Source organism: Typopeltis vanoorti, chromosome 3 (assembly GCF_054136105.1).
Source record: "Typopeltis vanoorti isolate ZY-2024b chromosome 3, IOZ_Tvanoo_1.0, whole genome shotgun sequence".
In the NCBI taxonomy this organism is placed as follows: domain Eukaryota; kingdom Metazoa; phylum Arthropoda; class Arachnida; order Uropygi; family Thelyphonidae; genus Typopeltis; species Typopeltis vanoorti.
Window position 1 is genome coordinate 86052873 of NC_143551.1, and position 25235 is coordinate 86078107.

General features: G+C 37.9%; 1 protein-coding gene across 2 annotated transcripts in view; it reads right to left on the reverse strand.

The window, feature by feature from the left end:
- LOC150108348 (uncharacterized) overlaps window positions 1-25235 on the reverse strand; it is a 509704-nt gene that overhangs the window by 224486 nt on the left and 259983 nt on the right. For both annotated transcript variants that reach the window (XR_016548130.1, XM_090390709.1), the window contains exons 3-4: window positions 23545-23641; window positions 613-737 (exon numbers count right to left, since the gene is read on the reverse strand). Coding sequence is in view for 1 of the 2 variants with exons in the window: in XM_090390709.1 (XP_090246835.1) it covers window positions 613-737; window positions 23545-23641 (222 nt within the window). In the remaining variant the exon portion in view is untranslated. The remainder of the gene's footprint in view (window positions 1-612; window positions 738-23544; window positions 23642-25235) is intronic.

Genomic DNA, 25235 nt, shown 5'->3' on the forward strand with positions numbered 1-25235 from the left:
CTAACATGACATTCAGGTAGGTGTATTGTGACAGATTCATGAACCTATCTGAATGTTGGAGGGATATGTGTGGACAACAAAAATGATTTTGTTGTAAAACAGGTGCAAAAGTGCAGAATAATGTTCAAATAAAATCAGGACATGTCAGATTTGATTTATAAAGCATGACTCTACTTTAAGTTTAGTTTTCCTCTCATGGATAGCTTCCAATTGAGAAATCTAGAGCTCTTAATACTTCTTTAATGGCATGCAGTTTAATTATAAGTTAAAACTACTACTTCTAAATTAAATTTTATGTATTACAAGTGCCACATCTAAATTTTGCCCCCCCCCACATCAAAAAAAGAAAAACAATAACTCTGAGGTCTAAATGCTTATGCATTTGTTCTAACCCCCCTTCCTGCTCCCATATAGATACTTTCTTTTCAGTCCTGTATACACCTATCATAATATATACTGATAGAGATATTTTTATATTAAAAAAGAAATCTTCCTCAAATCCTTCCAATAAATGAGGTGATTTATGTATTTGTCTTAAGAGTGCTTTATTAACATCCATGCTTACAACAGGATTCAAAGTTCAAGTGCAGTGCTTAAAATTATTATACTTACCTTGCCTAAGTCCTTATCTCTAACTTCCAGAATATTTTCAAGATGCCTTGCTCGTGACTCTGTCTCTAGAAGCTTAGTCTTTACCTTTTCTGTTTCTAATCGCTCTTCTTCAATGATTTTACTCCCTTAAGAAATATTATATCGCATTCAATTTTCATTCCATAATATATTTATGTTATATGCATAACTAAATTGATTAGAAATACATTTAAAGGAAAGGCACTTATATAATTATGTTGAAATTCATCAATTTTTGCAAATGTTTACACAGTAGTCAAACCTAGTCTTTTGTTGGAAATAAAACTTCTAACCACTCTCTTAGTATCAAATTAAATTATAATAGACCGAGCAAGTTAATCCATACATGAGAAAATAGAAAAATTTTCACGTGAGTTGGGCATTATTGGATACTGAGGTAACTGATGTGAAGTCAACAGCCTCAATACCCAATAATGCACAGCACACTTCCGTTTGAACAGTGTTATGTATTATGGGAGGGATCACTATCCAAACCTGTTTCAATTTTTAATGAGATATCATCAGTGAGAGCTACCTACATCCATGGGTATACTAAAAGTTAAATTAATGCAGGTCATATATTTTCCATATACTAGCAGACAAATAGGATATCACTATATTGTTAAAATACTCTGGATCAGAGTTAGACATAGGAAGTTTTTTTTTTTTTGCTTGGTTAGAAACCAAATTAATTAGAAAGCTGATTTAGCTTTCGTATCTCCATAGGCAATGGTCCCACTAATGAGAGAAAACTCATGATGAGAATGAAAGAGAGAGAACTTTTGACAACTTTTTGTCTCAGAACAAAAATGTTGTAAGACAAAAAGTTGTAAGAATTTCAATCTTTCACATGCTGTTTGAGAAAATTTGTGACAACTTTCTCAAACAGCATGTGAAAGAAGGAATTCAAGGTCAAAGAGTGTTAGGTATGATCACAGCATCACCAGTTAGTGACAGTGATTATGTCTTACCAAACCAGGGAAGTAGTAAACTACATGAATGCCCCAATAGGATGGATTACATGCTGAACTACAAGGCTGGAATTATGCAAAACTCAAAATAATACCATCTTTGGTCCCGTTGTATCAGTTACTGAATGGGAAGTTTTGAAAAGGTGCTTAAATGAGGTAGTATCTGAATGTGTCCCTAGAGTTTGAACAAATATGATGAGAGTGAAATGGATGTGCAACATTATTATGGAAGAAATCCATAATAGAAGATAATGTATACAGAATATCATGAGAATAAAAATGAGAGGAGTTAAAAAATATACGGTGATCAAAATTAAAGCGTCCCTGTTTAAAGCCTTGTGGGATGCCATCCGGTGATCCAAATGCAGCAAAACTTTGCAGGAACACGTTGTGAATCATGCGTAAGCAATATCGGAGGGGGGGGACCAAACTCGCCACCAGGGGCATTGTAAACAGATGCTGTGTGGAATATGCACATATCATGCAACTCAGAAGGTGGCAGGAGGTGATAGCACTAACCTTTCTCCAATGTGCTTTGCTCATAAAGCTAAACAATTGCAATGCAGTCACTGCACTTCCTGAATTTCATTGCCTGGACAAATGTTGACGAGGTTCACTATCTCTATGTGCTTTGCGAAGAAAGATTAGTCGTTTTCAAGAAACTGGATTGGGAGTTAGACCTGGCAGAGGTCTCAAATCGATCAGTTCATAACAAGTGAATGAAGTTGCTATTGCCATTATGGAGCAGGCCATAAACAACAGCATTGGTGTGCATGCTGTATCAAGACACATGGATGTGACTTGCACAACTCTGTCTGGAAAATTCTATGGAAGATTCTGCATTTATATCCATTCAAGATAACTTTGACACAGAATTTTTGCCTGCAGGACTTTGTAAGCTGACTGACATTCATTTTAACATTCCTTGCTTGAGTGGAGTTGGATGCTGCATGGCTGTGGATGATTTTGTGGGGAGATGAGGCTCATTTTTACCTGAACAGAGCTGTGAATACTCACAATTGCTGGGTATGGGCTATGCAAAACTTGCATGCATTTCCACAAATTCCTTTGCATTCATCCCAAAGTTACTGTTCTACTGCAGATTTACAGCTTCATTTATCACTGGACCATTCTTCTTTGAGAGCATTTGTCAGTTGGGTCCTTGACCTGCTCAGTTACTCTGAGAAGTATTGCAATATGATAAATAATTTTGTTGTGCCACAGCAGCAGCAGCAGCAGCACCTGTGCATGGATTCAGTCATTTTCATGCAAGATGGGACCCCTTCACACATCAGTTGATCTGTGCAGGAGGTTCTTGGAGAACATCTCATGGAAGCCAGTGATCAGTGTGTTTCCCCACTGCATGGCTGCCTCATTCACCTGATCTGACCCCCTGTGACTTTTGACACTGGGAATTTCTCAAAGACAGGGTTTATCGAGATCATCCTGATAACTTGCCAGTGCTAAAAGACAGTATAACACAGTATGTATGCAGCATCAGCCCCCAACCCGCTGCATTCTGCCACTGAACACGCTATGCAGAGGATGCAGTTTGTGGTATACTGCATCCTCTGCATATTTGTGGGAAGGGCAACACATTGAACAGTAGCCTGTGAATGCATAATAGAAGTGAATCTCTCTATTTCTCTCTCTCATATCTCCTCATGTCTGAGGACCAGTGATCTTCCTGATGATGCTTCGCCGTTTTTTTCTCCTATGTGTTTCTCTTATTGCTTGTTCCAGCTTAAGTCCAGTGATTCTTGATATTTGGTCAATCCATTTGCTGGGGTGTGTGTGTGTGTGTGGGGGGGGGTTCTTTCTTTTTCTTTTTCCACATGGTTTACCCTGGATGATTATTTTTTCCAGGCAGTTGGAATTTCTGCATATATGTCCAAAATATTGTACAATTCTCATGTCAATTATGTTTGTCAGTCTTGTGTGGATATTCAGTTCTTTTAGGATACTTGTGTTTGTTTATTTTTCTGTCAAAGACACTCTTAACATTCTTCTCCAGCACAAGAGCTGAAATGCCTCACTTCTTCTTCTATCATCTTCTGTCATTGTTCAAGACTCAGAGACATAGAGAAAGATCGAAAAAACTAAGATTTCTACAAGCTTAATTTTGGTCTGATCTTTTTGAAGATGTGCCCATCTTTCCAGATCCTACTTAAATCAGTCATCACTTTCTTAGTTAGAAGTGAATAAAAAGATGTTAATTTATACTTGTGTTGTAATTTATACTCAGCCACCCCCCCCCACAAGATTAAACCATGAGTGCTCGTGTCTCTCCCCCCCCCAAGATTAAATCTTGAGTGCTAGGCTCCTCCAAGATTAAATCCTGAGTGCACCACTGCTACATCTACATTTGGTACATCATACAGTACCCCTCGTGGCAAATTTTGGAACTACTTTTTTTTCCCCACAGATATTGCTTCTCTTAATGCACAATATATTCCTGCAAAGTTTCACAGCATTTAAATCAATGGTTGGCATTTCACAAGGTCTTAAACAGAAATACTTTAATTTTTGATCACCTGTATATAAAGCACAAACCAAAAATTTAGGAGTATGGCAGTAACTAGAGTACAAAAAATAAATGGCTGTGCAGGCTAAAGGCAATCCAAAAGAATTTTATCATTATGCTGCAAGAAAAAGAGACTAAATATGGAAGAATAACTTTATAGAATGCAGTAGTACCCTTGTGTCAAAAACTGATGAGATTGTTCAAATAATGAATACCCATTCTTGTAGAAAGGATTATATGCTGGTTAAACATGATAATTAATACTTAAGGAATTAAGTATTAATTCCCAAATTAAGTATTAATTGACAGCGTACACTAGAAATATAAATTAAATCAACTTTAATGGCAATGTCACGTTCCCATCTTCATGGGAACTTAAGATAAAGACACATGCATGTAAGTACTACATAATAGCAAATGAGAAATGAAGCGAGGAAGCTACCGTTTTCGTAAAGTCCTGATGGTGCCCCCTGGCGGGCTATATTAGGTGTTCTTGGCCTTTGAGCTGAAGTTCTTCTGATGTATGTTTCCCAAATTTGGGGCAGTCTCATGCATCCAAATTTGTTAAGGTTTGGCATCTTCCTAAGGGCTGAGGCTGATTCCATGAATAGTCTTTCATATTTGAACTTGCTGTGGTGTATTACTGTGGTTTTCTTCCACCTTATTCTGTGGCAAGTATCTAGAGCATGGTCTGCAAGCCCAGAGTGGCTGTACTGGTGAAATCGGATATAGTCCTTGTGTTTGAGATTCTGATATTTGCTGTCCTGCCTGTTTGGCCAAAGTAGGACAATTTACATCTGCAAGGGACCTGGTATACACCAAGTAGGTCTAGGAGAGGTGGTTGGTCTTTAGTGGAGCAGATAAGGGATGCCAATTTTCTATATGGTCTGTAACAAGTGGTCAAGTCATGTTTTTTTAGGATTTCGTTGATTTTTTCTAAGGTGCCTCGGATGTAGAGAATGGTGATGAATTTAGAGTAAGCTTTTTTGTGAAGGGGGGGGGGGATTGTGGATATCAGGTTTTAGTATTTTTTGGATTTTTTTTGGGGGGGAGTAGCCATTGGCTGAGAAAGTGTTAAGGATGTGATTTAGTTCAGTGGTTAGGGCTTGGTCATTTGAACAGATTAGTTTAGCCCTGTTGAATAGTGTCTTAATAACTCCATATTGTTGTGAGGGGAAGTGGTGGGATTGTTGGTGAATGTATCTGCCTGTATGGGTGGGTTTTCTAAAAACTGAGAAAATCAAGGTACCATCAGGTTGGCAGGTGACTAGTGTGGGTCTAGGAAGGGAAAGCTATTGTTTTCCTCTTTTTCCAGGGTGAACTTGATTTTAGGGTGTTGGTTCTTTAACTGTGTTAGGAAAGAGAGGAGTGTATACGGGCCATGTGGCCAAACAAATAGCGAACACATCATCAACGTAGCGAAGCCATATGGTAGGTTTTTGTGGAACAGAGAGGCTTTCTCTTCAAACGTCTCCATAAAGAAGTTGGGCAAGGGTGGAGAAAGTGGTGAACCCATGGCTGTCCCCTCTATCTGTTTGTAGAATTTTTCCTGCCAAATGAAATAGCCTGAGTTCATTGCGAATTGAAATAGGGCTGAGATATCGGGAGGAAATTTAGCTTGGATTAGCTCTAAGGTTTCTTTGAGGGGACATTTGTGAATAAGGAGGAGATGTCAAAACTGACCATTATGTCATTATGTTGGAGTGTAAGGTTTTCTATACTGGCTTTGAAGTGGGCTGAGTTTTTTTATCTGTGATGGTGTGTTGCCAGTATAGTGTGAGAGCACTTTGGCTAAATATTTAGCTAGTTTGTAAGTGGGGGAATCAATGCCATCCACTATGGGACGTAATGGCACATTTTCTTTATGTATTTTTGGGAGCCCATATATACGGGGGGGGGGTCTAGAGTTAAATGGTTTTAGTCTATTAGTAATCTCCACAGGCCAAGAAGTAACCTTCTTAAGGAACCTATGGAGTTTTCTAATTTGTGAGTTGGTGGGATTGTATTCAATGGGGAGGCAAGTAGCTCGATCTAATAGTAAAGCTTTAAGCTTACCTGTGTAGTCAGTATGATTGAGTACCACAGTGGTGTTCCCCTAATCCGCTTTGGTGATAACTATTTCTTTGTTATTCTTCATTTCCTGTAGAGACTTGTATTCACTAATGGATATGTTGGTTTTTGGTCGTTTTGCTTTTGTGAGAACACAAGCTACATCCAATCTAATATCATTGGTGATGTGGTTTGGAAGGTGGCGAATCCCAAGTTCAATCCGGATCATTAATTCCTCGGCCGGTAATTTTGTAGGAGCAATGACGAAGTTGTGACCACGTGACAGAGCGTTGACTGCTTCAAGCTTCAAGATAACTGAAGAAAGGTTAACTACAGTTGAAAGTTTATTTTTCACTTGGTTAGTCTATGATAAATTTAGTTTAATCCTTTATCCAAGTGTGAGTGAACAAAGTTTGCACCTGAAAGTATCTTCAGGACTGGGGTAAGGTGGTACAACATCGGGGGGGGAGGTTGTACCACCTTATCCCAGTTCTGAAGATACTTTCAGGCGCAAACTTTGTTCGCTCACACTTGGATAAAGGATTAAACTAAATTTATTATGGTTAACTACAGTGTTGGTTTGCAGTTTGGGTTTGGATGTCGAGTTCTTTTTTAATTTATCAAACTTGTTGATATGTTGGCTCCATATTCTTTATTTGCCGCAGTGCACTAGACGTTATGTAGAATTGACTAAAGTTTGTGATTTAGCGTATTTAAAAGCTCTATCTCTAACGCTAAAATAGCTCTGTTTACGTTGAAAATTTATTTATCCAGAGTAAATCTAAATCCAGAGTAATTTTTAAAAAAAGGTGATAAACCTTTTGGCAACTCCCATAGGCACAGATGACCTGCTACTGCTTCTGCCTGGTATCTCCAGCTCTGGGCCTGACTCCCACTGAAGAGACCTCAATAAAGGTCGAAACTAGTCTGGGTAGATGGCCAATCCCTTTAATGCATAACAGTATACATATCCACATAGGAAATGTGTTTTGCATTATGGGAGATGCTGGGTTAGAAGTGCCTGGTAGCTTGCTCCACCTTTGCCACGAGTTGCCTTGGTGTTGCACTACTTACTGGATAAGATAGTACAACACTATATTTAGTCCTGAAGATATTTTCAGGCGCAAACTTTGTTTGCTCTCACTGGGATAAAGGATTAAACTAAATCTATTATAGCTCTGTTTACGTTGGTTAGAGAACTGCGTGTAGCATTAATTTGCTCCCGTAGTAAAACCTGGCTTGCCCGGTTATAGATACAGAGAGCTTTTTGTGAACAGAAATGGTGCTTAAATTTTACACAATTTGGGATTACCTGATTATCCCGGCTGCGTTTTAGGAAGGTCAGACGATTCAGTTCTAGATAACTTCAGCTTCAGTTTGCTGTAATGGCGGGCCTTGCGTGCGATGGAATCTCCGTGGATGATAGTAATTCTTGTAGAAAGGCTTATACGCTGGGTTAAACATAATAATTAATACTTAAGGAATCGACAGCTTACTCTAGAAATACAAATTAAATCAACTTTAATATATACTTTCCGATACAAAACTACCAACCAACACTGTAGTTAACCTTTCTTCAGTCATCTGGAAGCCTGAAGCACTCAACGCTCTGTCACGTGGTCACAACTTCGCTATTGCTCCTACGAAATTACCACCGAGGAATTAATGATCCAGACTGAATGCGGAATTCGCCACCTTTCAAACCACATTGCCAACAATATTAGATTGGACATAGCTTGTGTTCTCACAAAAGCAAAACCTCCAAAAACCAACATATCCATTAGTGAATACAAGTCTCTACCGGAAATGCAGAATAACAAAGAAATAGTTTTCACCAATGCAGATAAGATGAATGCCACTGTGGTACTCAATCATACTGACTACACAGGTAAGCTTAAGGCTTTACTATTAGATCGAGCTACTTACCTTCCCATTGAATACAATCCCACCAACTCACAAATTAGAAAACTCCATAGGCTCCTTAAGAAGGTCACTTCTTGGCCTGTGGAGATTACTAACAGACTAAAACCATATAACTCTAGACCCTCCCCCATATATATGGGTTCCCGAAAATACATAAAGAAAATGTGCCATTACGTCCCATAGTGGATGGCATTGATTCCCCCCACTTACAAACTAGCTAAATATTTAGCCAAAGCGCTCTCACACTATACTGGCAACACACCATCACACATAAAAAACTCAGCCCACTTCAAAGCCAGTATAGAAAACCTTACACTCAAACATAATAACATAATGGTCAGTTTTGACATCTCCTCCTTATTCACAAATTTCCCCCTCAAAGAAACCTTAGAGCTAAATCTCCAAGCTAAATTTCCTCCCGATATCTCAGCCCTATTTCAGTTCACAATGAAATCAGGCTATTTCATTTGGCAGAAAAAATTCTACAAACAGATAGAGGGGACAGCCATGGGTTCACCACTTTCCCCACCCTTGGCCAACTTCTTTATGGAGAAAGTACAGCCACTCTGGGCTTGCAGACCATGCTCTGGATACTTGCCACAGAATAAAGTGGAAGAAAATCACAGTAATACACCACAGCAAGTTCAAATATGAAAGACTATTCATGGAATCAACCTCAGCCCTTAGGAAGATGCCAAACCTTAACAAATTTGGATGCATGAGACTGCCCCAAATTTGGGAAACATACATCAGAAGAACTTCTGCTCAAAGGCCAAGAACACTTAATATAGCCCGCCAGGGGGCACCATCAGGACTTTAGGAAAACGGTAGCTTCCTCGCTTCATTTCTCATTTGCTGTTATGTAGTACTTACATGCACATGTCTTTATCTTAAGTTCCCATGAAGATGGGAACGTGACGTTCCCGAAATATCGGAAAGTATATATTAAAGTTGATTTAATTTATATTTCTAGTGTACGCTGTCAATTCCTTAAGCATTAATTATAAGGAATACTCACTTTGCTAAGATCTGTTTAACTACCGACCTACCAGTATCTCTAAAATGATTGTGAAGATTTTGGAGAAGTTGTAAGAGCTTACATACAGAAAGTGGTTCACAAACAAGCTATGCTTTGCAAGAAACCAGCATGGATTTAGTAATGGGAGGCCATGTCTGAGCACTTTGTTCATATTTCATTATAATGCCATGACTGAGTTGGGTAAAGGGAATGGATACACCATGATGCTCTTAGATTGTGCTAAAGCGTTTGATAGGATATCACATGAAAGACTTGAATAAACTGAAAGATATGCGATTAAAATATAAACTACTGAATTCGATAAGTGGACAGTGAAAGACAGGTATCATGAAAAGTGGTATATGGGGGAGAGGCAAATTCCACCGAGATTAAGGTAACCAGTGGGATAGTTTGAATAACAGTGATCCTTGGACCACTGTTATTCAATCTGTACATTAATGATATTAGGAAGGACCTGTCAGGAGATGTTCAGCTGTTTGTTGGTGATGGCACATTGAAATTGGTGGATAGTCATGGCAGCAGAGTGACCTTTGCAAAGGATTATTGAATGAGCACAAGAATTATTGAATGAGCACATTATCAGTGTATATCATACTGGTGTAAATGATGCTGTGCATGCAATATATAGAGGTAAGCATTAAGAGAGTTCGAAATGAGAGAATTGGAGGTGTATCAGGTGTTAATTGGGGTAGATGTTAATAACATTGTGGGAATGGATGATATATTGCCATGTATTAAGAAATGTGCACAACAGTTAGCTATGCCCTTGAACTGGCTAATTAATGAAAGTCTTGCAGTGGATGAGGTTCCTAAGGAATGGAAAGAAGGCAAAATAGCATTGTTCTAGGACAGATGTTTCCAGTTACAGACCAGTCTGTATAACTACAGTTGTAATCAAGGTGTTGGAGAGAGAGAGTATGAGGTTAGGAATAAAATACAAGATCGGGTTGATGGACATAGTATTCTTTATGATGGTTAGCATTGATTTGTAAATGGTCAGTCTTGTTTTAGATATTTACTTGCATTTTATGACAGTGACAAATGTGTTAGATAAGGGAGAATCATATACAATGATATTCTAGGACTTTGCAAAAGCATTTGATAGACTACCACATGATCAGTTGGTGCACAAGCTGCAGACGATGGGAATATATATATAGTATATTAGTTAGATGGATTGCAGATTGGCTCTTTGAATGATACCAACAAGTTGTGCATGATAGAGCAGTGTCTCAAAAAAAGAAGAGTAACCAGTGGCATGCCCCAGGGTTCTGTTCTTGGACCACTGTTGCTTAACTTGTAAATGATATATCATGTGGATTGACTGGAGATCTTCAATTGTTTGATGATAATGAAAAGTTGGGGAGAATTATAAGTAGTACTGCTGATATTAATTCCTTTCAGGAAGATTTGAACAGACTTTTAACTTGGACACAGGAGTGGGATTGTAGTTTTAATATTAATAAGTGCAGGATGTTGCATTTTGGAGTGCAGAAATATCTTTGAACAGAATGTGATGGCGGTACTCACAAGGTCAACAATGCGAGTGTCGACAGGTGCAACTAGGCACCAGTGCCAAGTGCTACAAAAATTGCTGTTAATGGTGCAGACTTTTCAAAAAATGATTCGATGATATGAGTGCAACATGCATGTGTGGCAAAACATGAGATATGTGTTTGTGGAGACACTGAACAGAAGATGAGAGAAAGTATGGAGTTTTAGGAAGTGCAATATTTTGTTAGACTATGAGTTAACAAATGCAAAACAGACTCAAGAAATGAAAGCTAGCATAAATGAAAGAAACAGAAATGGAAAGAAAATCTAGTGAGACTGAGGGGGTAGAAGAACACAAGAGTGTAGAATAGTAACTAAGTGATAAGGGAGCGAAAGGAAGCACAAATGAAGAAGTGGAAGTAAGACAACAGAACTAGAGGTAGCAAGACATGGGAGTGACAGAGAGTGAAATGGTAGGAAAGAAGGATTTGATAAAACAGTAATTCAAAATGAAATGAGGAATATGTAGAGTGATATTAGATGTTTAGTGAAAACAAATGAAAGTGTGCAGAAGAACAGAATGAAGGGAAAAAAAAGGGTAAAAGAGGTGACAAGTGATTAGAGAATAGCAGTGTGTGGAGATTTTACGATTCGAGGATTGATTAATGAGAGAGACCATAAAGTCTGCTATCCAGGAGGGACAACAGAACTCATGCTTTAGACTAGGAGAAAATGAGCAAGAGAATTAGTGGTGGTGATGGTTGTGGGGACAAATGATTTAAATGGATAAGGAGAATGTAAGAGCAAATATCAGGAAGTTATTGAGGAGAGGGAAAGATAACAGTATTGTGGGAAAGGCTGTCAGTGTTGCCGAGGTATGACAATGATGAGTTGAGATGGATAGCCAGTATCATGAATGGTATGGTATCGGAGCAGTGTGAGGAGAAGGGAGTACAGTTTGTAGATGTATGGCATGTACTTGAGGGAAGAATGGAATTTTATAGACGTGATGGATTGTATTTGAAGGACTTGGAAGTGAGTGTGCACTGGAGAAATTGTTGCTAGATTGAAGTGCAGTGCGTGATGCAAGCAAGAGATCAGAAGTAAGAGATGAAGTGAAAGATTAGGAGAGTGGTACTGAAGAAACAGAAGTACCATACAATGGAAACAGTGGGAGTGTGAGAGATGACAAGAGAATGAGAATGCAAGAGAACAGGGAAACAAGGAGAGTCTGGGTGGACAGGGAGACATGACGTAGGGAGAGTGGATATTGGAAGTAGTATTGAATCTATGTATGGGGATGATTAGCATAGAAATGGAATAGATTGGGATGTGGGTGGGAAAGTAGTTGAGACTGAGCAGATATATGTTGTAAGCAGTGATAAAGGTGATTGGGCAAGGGCAGGTGTTGTGGGGAAATCACAACCATCAAGTGGCTGCTTGGGTAGGACTGGTTATTGACCTAAAAGTGATCTGCCATGTTATTTACAAAAGCCAGAAGGATCAAAAATAAAGGAAATTAAATTATTTCACTGAGTGAGTTTATTCTTCCAAAATTATTGGAAAAAGTAAAACATAGATGAATGAAGATGATATTCTAATAGGAATAGAAATGGAAGGGTACAGTGTTTTTCATGAGGATAGAAAGGACATGAAGGTAGGGGGAGTGCTACTGATGAGAGCAGGGGAATTATATCCACATAAGGTAGACATGAAAGAGGGCAATAGTAGCAATGGTTATGAGACAGTGTGGTGTGAGGTGGAGATTGACAGGATGACATATTTAGTTGGATATCACTATAGGCTAGAGAATGTGGAGGGTGGTGATGAAGAAATGTATAAACAACTTGGGTTAGTGAACAAAGGAAGGGTAATTATTAATGATGATTTTAATTATGGCAGTATAGATTGGAATGAAGAAGATAGTATTTGAGAATAAAGAAAATGAATTTATTGAGTTCTTGAGGGCCAACTATCTCAGGTAGCATGTAAAGAAAGTTTTAGATATGTAACTGTGATTGGAGTTTCACAGTTTCCTCAGGTTGGTGAGAGTGATCATGAAGTGATCACCTTGGTTGTGGCTAGCAATATGCAGACTTCTGTGAGCAAAGGATATATGTGGAAGTACAAGGCTGGTGATTATAATAAGCTTAGGAGACAGCTTGGAGCTACAGCATGGAACGAGGAGTTGAGTGGTAAGGAAATAAATGCTGCTTGGACAAGGAAATACATAACAGCAATGTGTGAATGTGTTCTGAAGATCAAAAGGCTGAATAAGGTAAGTGTAAAATGGATGAATAAGGAGGTCAAGCATGAAATCTGGAAGAAGAAAAAGAAGGCACTTTGGCAGCAATAAAAGATGAATAATGGTAATAATTAATTTATTGAAGAGTATAAAGAACAAGCCAGGAGAGTGAAAGGACAACAAAAGTGCAATATGAGTAGAAATTAGCATATCAGGCAAAGAAAAGCCCCAGAGAGTTAAAAAACTCTTTGATATGTGGCAAGTAGAAGGAAGAAAGAAAGAATGATTATGGTAAGATGATGTTAATGGATGAAAATGATAGAATGGTAACTGCTGCCAAAGATATTATTGAGGTATTCAGTGATCAAATTATAAGGGTGTTTCAAACTCATCAGGATGAAATCATGAGAAACTTAAGAGTAGATGACATAAGAGAGGATGGCTTAACTGTGAGTGAGCAGGAGGTATTTAAGGAAATAAATAACCTCAATGTCAATAAGGCGATAGGATTTGATGACATATTACCACAAGTTTTAAGGGAATGTTACAGGAAATTGGCAGTAGAATTGGAATGCCTGTTTAATAAGTCTTACAACAGCACAGGTTTCAAGGGAGTGGAAAGAAAGTAAAATTGTTCCACTTTATAAAGGTAGTGATAAGGCTATGGCTATAAATTATAGTCCAATCTGTATACCTGGAGTTGTGGTGAAGGTACTAGAGTGATCAATGAGAAGTAGGATGCAGAAATGGGTTGATAACTACAGTATTCTCTGTAGTTATCAGCATTGGTTTGTTAAAGTGAGATCATGTTTAACTAACTTACTTATGTACTATAGCAAAGTGACAAATGTCTTGGACAAAGGAGATGCATATGCAGTGGTTTACTTAGATTTTGCCAAAGCTTTTTATAGACTGATGACACGACATGACAAGCTGTTAAATAAATTGAAACAGATAGGATTGGATAATACTTCTGAGTTGGATCATGGAAATTTAACTTGTGTAGTTCCTTATGAACAGTCTTTGTGCATACACTCACCCCTGTTGATTCCCGCAATTCCTTGGTGATGATTTGTGCAAAGGAATGACAGCATTCATGGACGACAAGTTTTAGAGCTTTCTTGTTCTTTTCCATCAATTTATGTAGCCTTATTGAATGTTTCTTGGTAGATGTAAGTTACTCATGTTTCCATTTACTAATAACGTCGTGAACAGTTAACCATGGGCATTGCAATTTTTTTGCAATCACACACATGGACAGGTTGCTGATAATGGCATCCTATAATAACACCTCGTTGGAAGTCAGTAAGCTCAACATATGACTATGCCTTACAAGTAGACAATATACAATACTGTATGACATTTGAGGAGCCCACCTGCAGTTTTAAAGGAATTCTGCACACACGATCCATTGCAATGTTCCATTTTTATTGCAAAATGGGGTGTCCAGACATTTTATTCTACATAGGGTATATGTATGCACACACGCACACACACACACATTCTCTATGTGATTCTTTAGTACTTTTAATATGTCATCTCTATTCTCCGATCAACTGTTTTATTTCTAATGATCTTATAGATATAGCATAGTAGATTCCAAACAAATGAGGACAGTAAATGGAGCACCTCACTGCTCTGTAAATGCTATTACTGCTTAACATGTATATTAATGATATAGGGAATGATTTAAGGGAGAGATATATTCAGTTCTCTGCTGATGATGCAAAACCAGGAAGGTATTATCCTGCAATCCAGTACTATGAATGTAACACGCATTATGTAATATTTTCATCCACTTTGGAATGAAAATATTACATATTGTATATTACATTGATAGTACTGGACTGCAGAATAATTGATAAGACTAAGGATATGGGAATAACAATGGACAGAAAGTTGAAATTCGGAGGGCATACTGCAAAATTTGGCAAAGTACCTCAAAGAATTACTTGGATGTTAAAGAACACCTTGACAAGTGGAGATAGGGAAGCTATTATTCCTCTTTATACTCAGCTGTGATACCAATGCATCTTGACACTAATGTGCACAGATTTCATCACGTGGTTTCCTTGAGGATGAGAAAGTAGTGGAAAGGATCCTGATACAAGTAACCAAGAATAATGACAGGTCTGTGGAATGTTCCGTGAGGATGGATTACGTTGAAAAGTTTAGTTAATAGGCAGAAAAAAGAGGGGACATAATAGAAGCTCATAAGTTACTAAAGGGGTGGGTCTATAAGAATGATACAAAAGAAAATTTTCAATACACGGACAAATAGGGGTTTGGAAGTTGTGTAAGAGTGTGGTTAGTAAGGGTGTGAGGACTATATTTTTTGCTTAGAGAATGGTGAGTGATTTGGAAAGGAATAACAGAGGTGGGTTAAGAGCTCTGACAGTGAATAGTTTAAGGAAAGCTATGGTAGGTACTGTGTGAATAATGGTTAAAGTGGGCCTCCCACGATGAGTCTTCTCACTCCATAGAGGTATCCTCAAAAGAAATATAAAAATGGAAGACAATTCATATAAAAATCTTTATTAGTGTGGAATTTTTGTCTAAGTGTCATATGAATTGTCAGTACAGGATCGCAGAACAGCAATTAAATAATAACAGAAATAGAAGCAGCCATAACAATAAAAACTGGTTTGAATACTGTTTTGTACATGCACAAATGCATGCATGCACATGTGCACACACATTAAGACAATGCAACAGATTACTATCATGGAGTTGATGAATATGAGGAATTTCTCTTGAATCCACAAACAAATAGAAATTGATAATGCAAACCGAAAAGACGTTGATAGCAAAGACAGAATTTACTGCAAAAATAGGCAAGTATTATTATTATTATTATTATTACCACCCCAAGACCTCATGGAGTCAAAGACTCATCTGGGAGGTCCTTTTATCACACACACACAGCTCATCATACCATGTTTTAAACACATTCAAACTCTTTGCAGACACCACATTCTCAGGCAAGGCATTCCACTCATTCACGACTCTGCATAAAAAAAACCTGCCGCTCAATCCCCTACTCACACCCTCTTTATACAGTTTCCAGGGATGACATCTGGTTCTCCCCTGATCTCCCACTCTTCTCTGTAAAACGTCTCCAGCATTGATCCTATAACAACCCCCTTACCAACTTGTAGGTTTCTATCATATCTCCCCCTCTTCCTCCTGTCCACCAGACTCTGCAAATTACATCTTCTCAATCTTTCCTTAGTCAGTCTCCTTTGGACCCATTCCAACATCTCTTCATCCTTCTGAAAACCTGGTGACCATTGGGCACAATAGTCCATGTGTGGCCTAATCAAGGCCTTATACAACAGAACAAGAATCTCCCTACCTCTACATGTCAGTGTCCTCTGCATCATCACCAGAAGCCTTTGTGTTGTCTTCACAATTTTGGTGATGTGTCCCCTAAATTTTAGATCCTTATCCACTATCACCCCCATATCTCTTATTTCCTCTACCTCCAATAATATATTCTCACCAGGCATAAATTCTGCATCACATCTTTGTTTTCCAAATTTTAAAACCTTACATTTTGCAACATTGAACTCACATCCCCATTTCCATGCCCAATCATTCAATCTATTCAAGTCTTCCTGTAAGGTCACAACATCTTCACTATACTTCATGGTTCGTCCCAACTTTGCATCATCTGCAAACAACTGAATATCTCCATCCAAATCTTCACCTATATCATTAATATACAAGTTAAACAGCAATGGACCTAAAACAGACCCTTGAGGCACTCCACTAGTGACTCTCCTTTTCGTAGATATCCCTCCCCCATACACAACTTGTTGATACCTATCAGATAGCCAGTCTCCAATCCAATGCATCAATCTAATATCCAACCCCATCTAGTTTGACTGTGAACCTATCATGAAGTACTCTATCAAAAGCCTTTGCGAAATCAAAGTATATTACTGTGTAACCTTTTCCTCTGTCCAAGGAAGCAGTCACTTTATTGTAATAAGTAAGTAAATTACTAAAATATGACCTCCCTTTAGCAAATCCTTGCTGTCCATCAAAGATAATACCGTTGTAATCAACCCAACTCTGGATCCTAGTTCTCACAAGCTTCTCTAACAACTTAACCACAACACCTGACACACATATAGGCCTATAGTTTGATGCTTGAGTTTGATCACCTCCTTTATGAAGTGGCACAATCTTGCCCTCCTTCCACTCCTCAGGAACTTGACCGAGTGCAAGACTCATATTAAAAAATACGTCAAGGCAGATGTCAGCTCCCTGGCACATTCTTTCAGAATACGTGGTGATATATTATCAAGTCCCACAGCCTTATTAACATCTAGTTTACTCAACTCCCATACACCTCTTGCTCACCTCCAGTCAGTCTCTCCTCCCCATCATCAACTGCACTCAATCCCTCCATGAAGTCACATTCACAAGATTGAAAGATATTTATGAACTGCTCATTAAGTATCTCCACCACACATTCTGCATCAGCTGTATTTATACCATTTTCTTCAATCAGTGTCATCCTTCCATAATTATTCTTTCTTTTGCTGGCTACATATCGAAAGAACTCCTTAGGATTCCTTTTGGCTTCATTAGCCAATTGCTGTTCATACCTCTCTTTAGCTACCCTCACCAACAAGTCACCCTCCTTGCTTGGTCTTTGTAGACCTCATGGAATTGGTTATTTCCACTTCTCTTATGCTGCCTCCAAAATGACCTTTTTCTCTGTATCGCATGCTTAATCTCTTTATTCATCCATCTCACACCCACCTTATTTAACCTTCTCACCCTTGGAATACATTTAGACATTGCATCTACTAAACAGTTTTTGAAAATACCCCAAGCTGCATTGATCTCCTTTCCAGCTAACTCCTCATTCCATGCTACACCCGTAAGCTGTCTCCTGAGTGCTTCATAATCACCCCCCCCCCCCTTGTAGTTCCCACCTATACCCTTTTCTCACAGAGTTCCTTGTACTGCTGGCAATCACCTCATGGTCACTCTCACCAAATGGTGGATGATTTGACACCTCATTTATAATTACATCCTCTGATGAGATGACCAAATCCAAGACACTCAATCCTCGTGTGCCCTCTGTTACATACTGTCTGAGGTAGTTATCCCCTCAAAAACTCAAGAAACTCATTTTCTTTACTTCCAGTTCCTATCTCATCATTCCAGTCTACATTGCCATAATTAAAATCACTGATAATGATCACCCTTTTCTTATTTACTTGGCTAATTTGATTGTACATTTCATTTGATTGTTTATTAAGACACAAAAGGAGTAATGAGGAAATTTGGACAGATGAAAGAAGTGAAAGATGCAATGGAGTCCTTAAATTTTGTAAGATGACAAGAATCATGATTACTAACATTTTTATAGAGACAGTTGCAAATAAACTCAGACTTCACCTGACAGCACAACTAAAAGTACTGACCAAATCCTAGTCAACAAAATGTAAAAACCTTAAAGAAAATTGATGTCGATTCTAATCAAGAAGTTCTATCAGCAAAAATAAAGCTTAAATTTAGAGAAAAAAAACAACTTACCAATAGGAAATCTCTAAGACTTGACACTTTAAAGACTTTAATATACAAAATTCATTTAAAAAAAAATTATAAAATGGGAACCTTAACCCTTGAAAACAAGAATTTGGGGGAAAAAGTGAAAAATGCAATACTACACAGTCCTGCATTAAATACCATTACAACTTAAGCAGTTGTCCACAGAATTGTGCAAGCTCGGTTCCATCAATGCAGTGAATATTCACTTGTTTATCAGTAAAGAGAGAGAGTTGTCTAGCTGTAAGGGTTAACATGCAGCGGAGAGTCACCTTGCACAAAATAGAATGCAATGGAAGAATCATATCAAGATGGCATCAAACACCTATAGGCATTGGACCCATGATTGTTCATGATAATGATGATGACTGTCTAAGTTGGATATTAATGATATTGGTACAAAGATTTGGATGGAGATATTCGGTTGTTTGCAGTTGATGCAAAGTTGGGACGAACTATGAAGAATAAAGAAGATATTGTGATCTTACAAGAAAACTTGAATAAATTGCATGATTGGGCACAGTAATGGGGATGTGAGTTCAAATGTTGCAAAATGTAAGGTTTTAAAACTTGGGAAACAAAGATGGGATGCAGAATTTATGCTTCATGAAGGTATATTGTTGGAGGTAGAGGAAATAAGAGATCTTGGAGTAATAGTGGATGAGGATCTGAAATTTAGGGAACACATTGAAAAATTGTGAAGACAACACAAAGACTCTGGGAATGATGCAGAGGACACTGACTTGTAGAAGTATGGAGATTCTTGTTCCATTGTGTAAGGCTTTGATTAGGCCACACATGGACTACTGTGCCCAGATTTCGTTACCCAGTTTTCAAAAGGATGAAGAGATGGAAAGGGTCCAGAGGCGACTGACCTCTGGAATGTTGAATATGAAGAAAGATTGAGAAGATGCAATTTACAGAGCCTAGTGGATAGGAGGAAGAAGGAAGATATGATAGAGACTTACAGGTTAGTAAGGGGTTATTATAGGATCAATGTTGGAGAGGTTCTACAGAAAACAGTGGGAGATCTGGGGAGAACCAGAGGTCATCCCTGGAAACTGTATAAAGAGGGTGTGAACAGAAGAGTGAGATGCAGGTTTTTGCATGCAGAGTTGTGAATGATTGGAATGCCTTGCCTGAGAGTGTGGTGTCTGCAAAGAATTTGAGTGTGTTTAAAGCGTGGTGTAATGAGCTGTGTGTATGATAAAAGGACCTTCTAAATGAGTCTTTGACTCCGTGGGGTCTTAGGTAATAATAATAATAATAATCTCTAATTCATTTCACAGTACTCTTTTCTCCATTTCTAAGCTTTTTTAATAGCTTCCAGAATATATTGCCACCTTTCTGATATTTATTTTCTATATTCTTACCAAAGTCTTCTTATGACCTTTTTTTAGCTAGCTTTACACGTTGCCTTGATTTTTTATATTTTTCACAGTATTCTCTCACAGCACATGCAGACATACTTGCCAGGAACTTCTGATACATGTTCTTCTTTCTTAATTTTTCTATCCTTGTAGAAAACCTCATCACATGCCTCTTTCACTGAATCAATCTATGTTGTCTTCAGGATCCACCATTGAATCTCCTCCCTCATGCCAAATAATATACAATGGAAATTTACTTGAACTTGTTGAAGAGGCTCTTTTTCCTAGGGGTGCAAAATGTATAGAGTTGAAATTCCAGGTTTAATTGTTAAGGTAGTAAAGCTAGAACAGCTGAAATTTGCAGTGTTGAGTTGGGGTGAGCTGGAGGAGAACAGAGAGAGAGAGAGAGAGAGAGAGAGAAATACTAACTTGAAGGGATAAGAAAATAATTTTTCCTCTTTATAAGGCTATATGTGAACTATCACTGTGCTTTTATATGGTTGGCTGGATTTTTAAAACAATGAAAAAACATCAGAGAATTTCGAAGGTAGATAGTCAAGATAATATATGTCCTGTTGAATGTTGTTGCATAGGGGAGAGAAAGAGAGAGAGAGTAAGGAAATGTGAGCTTCATAGTTTCATGTCTAAACAAAAAGAGAGTACATATAAGAAAACTATAAGATAGTAAAGGGATTTGTTACAAAATTTCCAATACAGTGATACCTCGACTAACGAAGATAATTCGTTCCGGAATCGCATTCGTTAGCCGAAATCTTCGTTAACCGAAACGAGATTTTCCATAGGTTTCTATAGAAAATCGTTTAATTTGTAATGGATGCTGCCTACTATTTAAAGATAAGTTTTATAATATAGTAAAAAGCACACTATAAAAGAGCAAAAACTCACCAAAGGCTGAGATGAACAGCTACCCAATTAGATGAAGGAGAATGGAAAGTAGAATGAAAAACTGACGATCTTTACACTATCATATACACTTTATTAAACTGAAAATATGTACACAACATTTTTACTATTCTTCTTCTAAATTTTCAAAGTTTATTCAAGGTAAGTCTCCTCTTCTTCAGTAGCTGGCCTCTGTCTTTTTGCTAAAGGAGATATCAAAAATCTGTCCAAAGTTGATTGAACTTCTCTTTTTTTCAGAATGTTTTTAAAGTGATTCAGACATTCTTTGTGTCTGAATCACACAAAGAATCACAAAGTGATTCTTTGTGTCTTCAATCAAGGCACAAAGTCTGTTCATTTCAGCTTTGTTGGGATGCCACTTTGTAGCCAAATACTGAAACTCTTCCCAGTAGTGCAGCATTTTTTTAATGTCACCTGTTGGCATTCATCCCTTTTTATTGCTGGCTTCCTCCTCTGATGAGCACTCTTTATCTTCCTTGTCTCTTTCCTGATTCAATTGCTTTTTCAACTCTTCAAGATCTTCTGTTGTCAGATCTTTTGAGTGTTCTTCAACCAATTCTTCCACATCTTCATTTACCTCCAAATGTAATGCTTTGCTCAAGGAGACTATCTTAACTTGCTGCTGAAAATGCTGACATTTTCAGCAGCAAGTTCCCCAGCAGCATCTTGAACACTGGAAACAGCACTTCTTATCTTGCAGCAGCAGCAGTCTGGCCATAACTTTTTCCAGGCAGCATTAAGTGTCCTAACTGACACTTCATCCCATGCCATGGCAATGACTTGAATAGCATGAAGGATATGATAATGATCCTTCCAGAATTCCCTCAGAGTCAGACTGGTAAATGAAGTTGCATCAAAACATCTTTGGAACATGTGTTTTGTATACAATTTCTTAAAGTTTGATATGACATGTTGGTCCATGGGTTGCAAAATAGATGTGGTGTTTGCAGAAGAAATTTTATCTTGATGAAGTTAAATTCTGCCTCCAAATCTTCTTCCAAGCCAGGTGGATGCCCTGGAGCATTGTCCATAAGAAGCATAGCCTTTTCAGGCAAGTTTTCTTCTCTCAGGTCCTTTTTCACCATGGGCCCAAACACTTCCACGATCCACTCTGTGAATATGCTTCTTGTTACCCATGCCTTGGTGTTTGACTTCCAATAAACACTAAGCATGGGCTTGCAAACATTCTCTTTCTTGAAAATATTTGGTGTCTCAGAGTGGTGGACCAACATTGGTTTAATTTTGAGATCACCATTTGCATTAGCACAATGTACCCTGGCATACACTTCTCTTCTTTTGTGATGAAAGTTCTTTTAGGCATTTGCTTCCAGAACAACCCAGTTTCTTCACAATTAAACACTTGTTCTGGCTTGTATCCATGAATGACGGTCCACTCCTGAAATTCTCTAACAAACTTCTCAGCCTCCTCTTTATTTGCACTGGCTCCTTCTCCATGTCTAATTACACATGGATCCCTGACCTTTTCTTGAACGTCTGAAATCATCCTCTGCTTCCTTTGAATTCTTCCTCTGCCTCTGCTGTACTGTGTCCTGCCACATTTTTCTTCAAATTTTCATAAATCATTTTGATTTTGCTGCAGATCATCTCTTGAGTCATAGTGTCACCAGCCATTTAAGGCTCATTTATCCAGATCATTAGAAGCTTTTCCATTTCTTCATTCACAGAACTTCTTTGGGATTGAGAGCCAAGGTCTTCACACCAGCTGCAACTGAAGCTGCCTTAATCTCTTCCTTCTTCTTCAAAATTGTAGTTATTGATGATGATGCTATGCCATGCTTGACTGCTAAATCCACAATTCTGACTCCTCTTTCATATGCTGAAATTATTTCTTTCTTTTGCTCAATTGTGAACAACTTTCTGCTTCCTTTGGATTTGTCGCCTACTTTTTTTGCATCCATTGTCAAGAAAAGTTTTTTCACTTTTAAAATTTTTTTCTGAAAAATATAAAAGAAATATGACATATAGCATATTATTTATTTAATTAGATAAGAATAGAATTTACTAATTATAAATTAATCCCCTATAGTAGAATTTAGCCAAGTAAAGAATAAATGCTATGACACTTACCTCTCGCATTCACAGCCACACGGAGCGTGCACCGTACTGACACTGGTACGAGGCATCTCACTTCTCTCTGTCTCGAACATAAACAACCCAGTCGGGTTGGAGGGTCTCCCCTATGTGATGTGGTTAGCTCATTTCTTTATCACACACACACACACACACACACACACACACACACACACACACACACACACACACACACACACACACACACACATACACACACACACACACAGATGGAAAAGATAAGCTCCTGGAATGGCCCGACCGTTCATGTTTGCTGCTTTATGTTAGCGCACACATCCACTAAAACATTTGTTAGCCAATATTTATTAGCCGAGTCTAAAAAACAGCGAAAAAATCTTCGTTAGCCAAAAAATTCGTTAGCAGGGTCACTCGTTAGCCGAGGTATCACTGTACATCTATAAAATACATACAGTGGAAATTTTGCAACATATGGCATGTGGAGCAAAAACAAGGGGGTTATGCTTGGAAGCTGATTAAAAATGTGTCAGCAATGGCATGATGTCTAGATTTTTCTCATGGCATGTAGCAAATGAGCGAAATGGCTGCAGTCAGTGTTCGAGTTCAAGGAGAAATATTATAGGTGCTATGTGAGTAGAGTTCGATAGTACTGAACTCAGTGAGGTGCCCAACTGAAAATAATAAGAATAAATCAAGAAACTACTGGAGGCTCTTTTCTATTAATACTGTTTACTTACCTATTCCTTTAGTTTGCATCATTTCCATCAGTTTCTTGATACTCTCATCTCTTGCAGCTAATGTTTGCTTCTGAGTTTCAATCCTCATTTCTAACTCCTGAAAATAAAACAAAACGATTTAAGCTTCACATTCAGAGTTTAGTTATAGCGAATTCTATTATTTGGATTTTGCAGAATTTAGGTGGGATGCTACAAAATTTAGTTTTCTTATACTAAGAGATTTGGGTTAAATGGAAAAACTAGCTGACTGACAGTAACCAGAAAAAAAGTTTGTCAGAAAGAATCTCAGTCTAGTGCCATTAAGGATATGCTTGGATTCATTCCTGGTTAACCTAAATACTGATAATATAACAGATGGGTGATATCTGCATGCTGGTTCAGGATACAAGTGTGTACAGAGGATTTGAAATTGAAAATGATCATCACTCCAATTTCAAATAAAATAAAAGTAATAAAACTGAATAGCACATTGAAAAGAACAGTACATAAAAAAGTTTTAAAAAGAATTAAAGTTGAGTGGCTTTTACAGGTGGTAGACTGTAGACTCAACTATACAAACATTATTCAAGAAAGAATGAAACAGTTTGAAAACAAGAACCAAACCTTGAAATCTCAGTGGCAAACTCTGAAGAAAACACTGACTGATGCAGCAAGGGAGGCATGTGGTGAGGTTGTCTGCAAGGTTAGAAAAATAAGAATGCTGTGGTGGACACAAAAAATTAAATAAACAGTCCTGGAAAAGAAGAAAGCATAATGAAAGTTCCTAGCAAATAAATCAGCAGATGCTCTAAAAAACAGAGAAAAATGTAAGAGAGCTAAGCTATGTGTGAAAATAGCTAAAATTCATGAAGGTAAACATCAGGAAGGTGGAAAAATGTTCTGGAGGCTAGTGAAAATGCTTAGAAATGAAGGAAAGAGCACTATAAAAACAATCAAAGATGATAAAAGTAGCATGAACAAAGATAAGAATATCCTAGATGTCTGAAGTAATTACTTGGAAAGATTGCTAAATGAAACAAGCAGAGATGGAACTTTAGCAGAAAATTTTCAAGAGAAATGCAAACAGGAGTATATATCAATACTTGAGGTAGAAAAAACCATCAAACCTTGAAATGGGGAAAGGCAGTTGGAGTAGATGTACAACCAAAAATGCTCAAATATGGAAGTAAAAAAATTTTGCAGTGGCTTCTTTTTTCTCGTCCGTCAGATGACAGGTTGAGTCCCCTATGAACAAATCTTGCCACCTGGTTCCATCTCCAGCCATTTCTGTCATCTCTCTCTCTGAAGCTCAATAATTGCAATCTTTTCTTCAAAGACTGTAGCCAAGTTCTTTTTGGTCTGACTCTTGATCGTCTTCTTCCGATGATTCCATTCAAGACTATATTTGGTAATCTTTGAAAGGAAAAGGACATTCTCTAGACGTGTCCAAGCCAGCTTAATTACTGTTTAAGAATTATAGCTATGATATCTTTTCTATAATTTAGACTTGCAGTGGCTACATCGCATAATTCAGTGAGACTGGTCAGATGGTTCAAATTCCAGATGATTGGAGTAGAGCTCTCATACCCATCTATAAAAAAAGGGAATGAAACTGAATGTGAGATTTACAGAGAAATTTCTTTACTAAGTATGTTCTGGGTAAGATTTATGCTAGCACACTTGATGAAGGCTGAGAAAGATTGTGGAAGAGA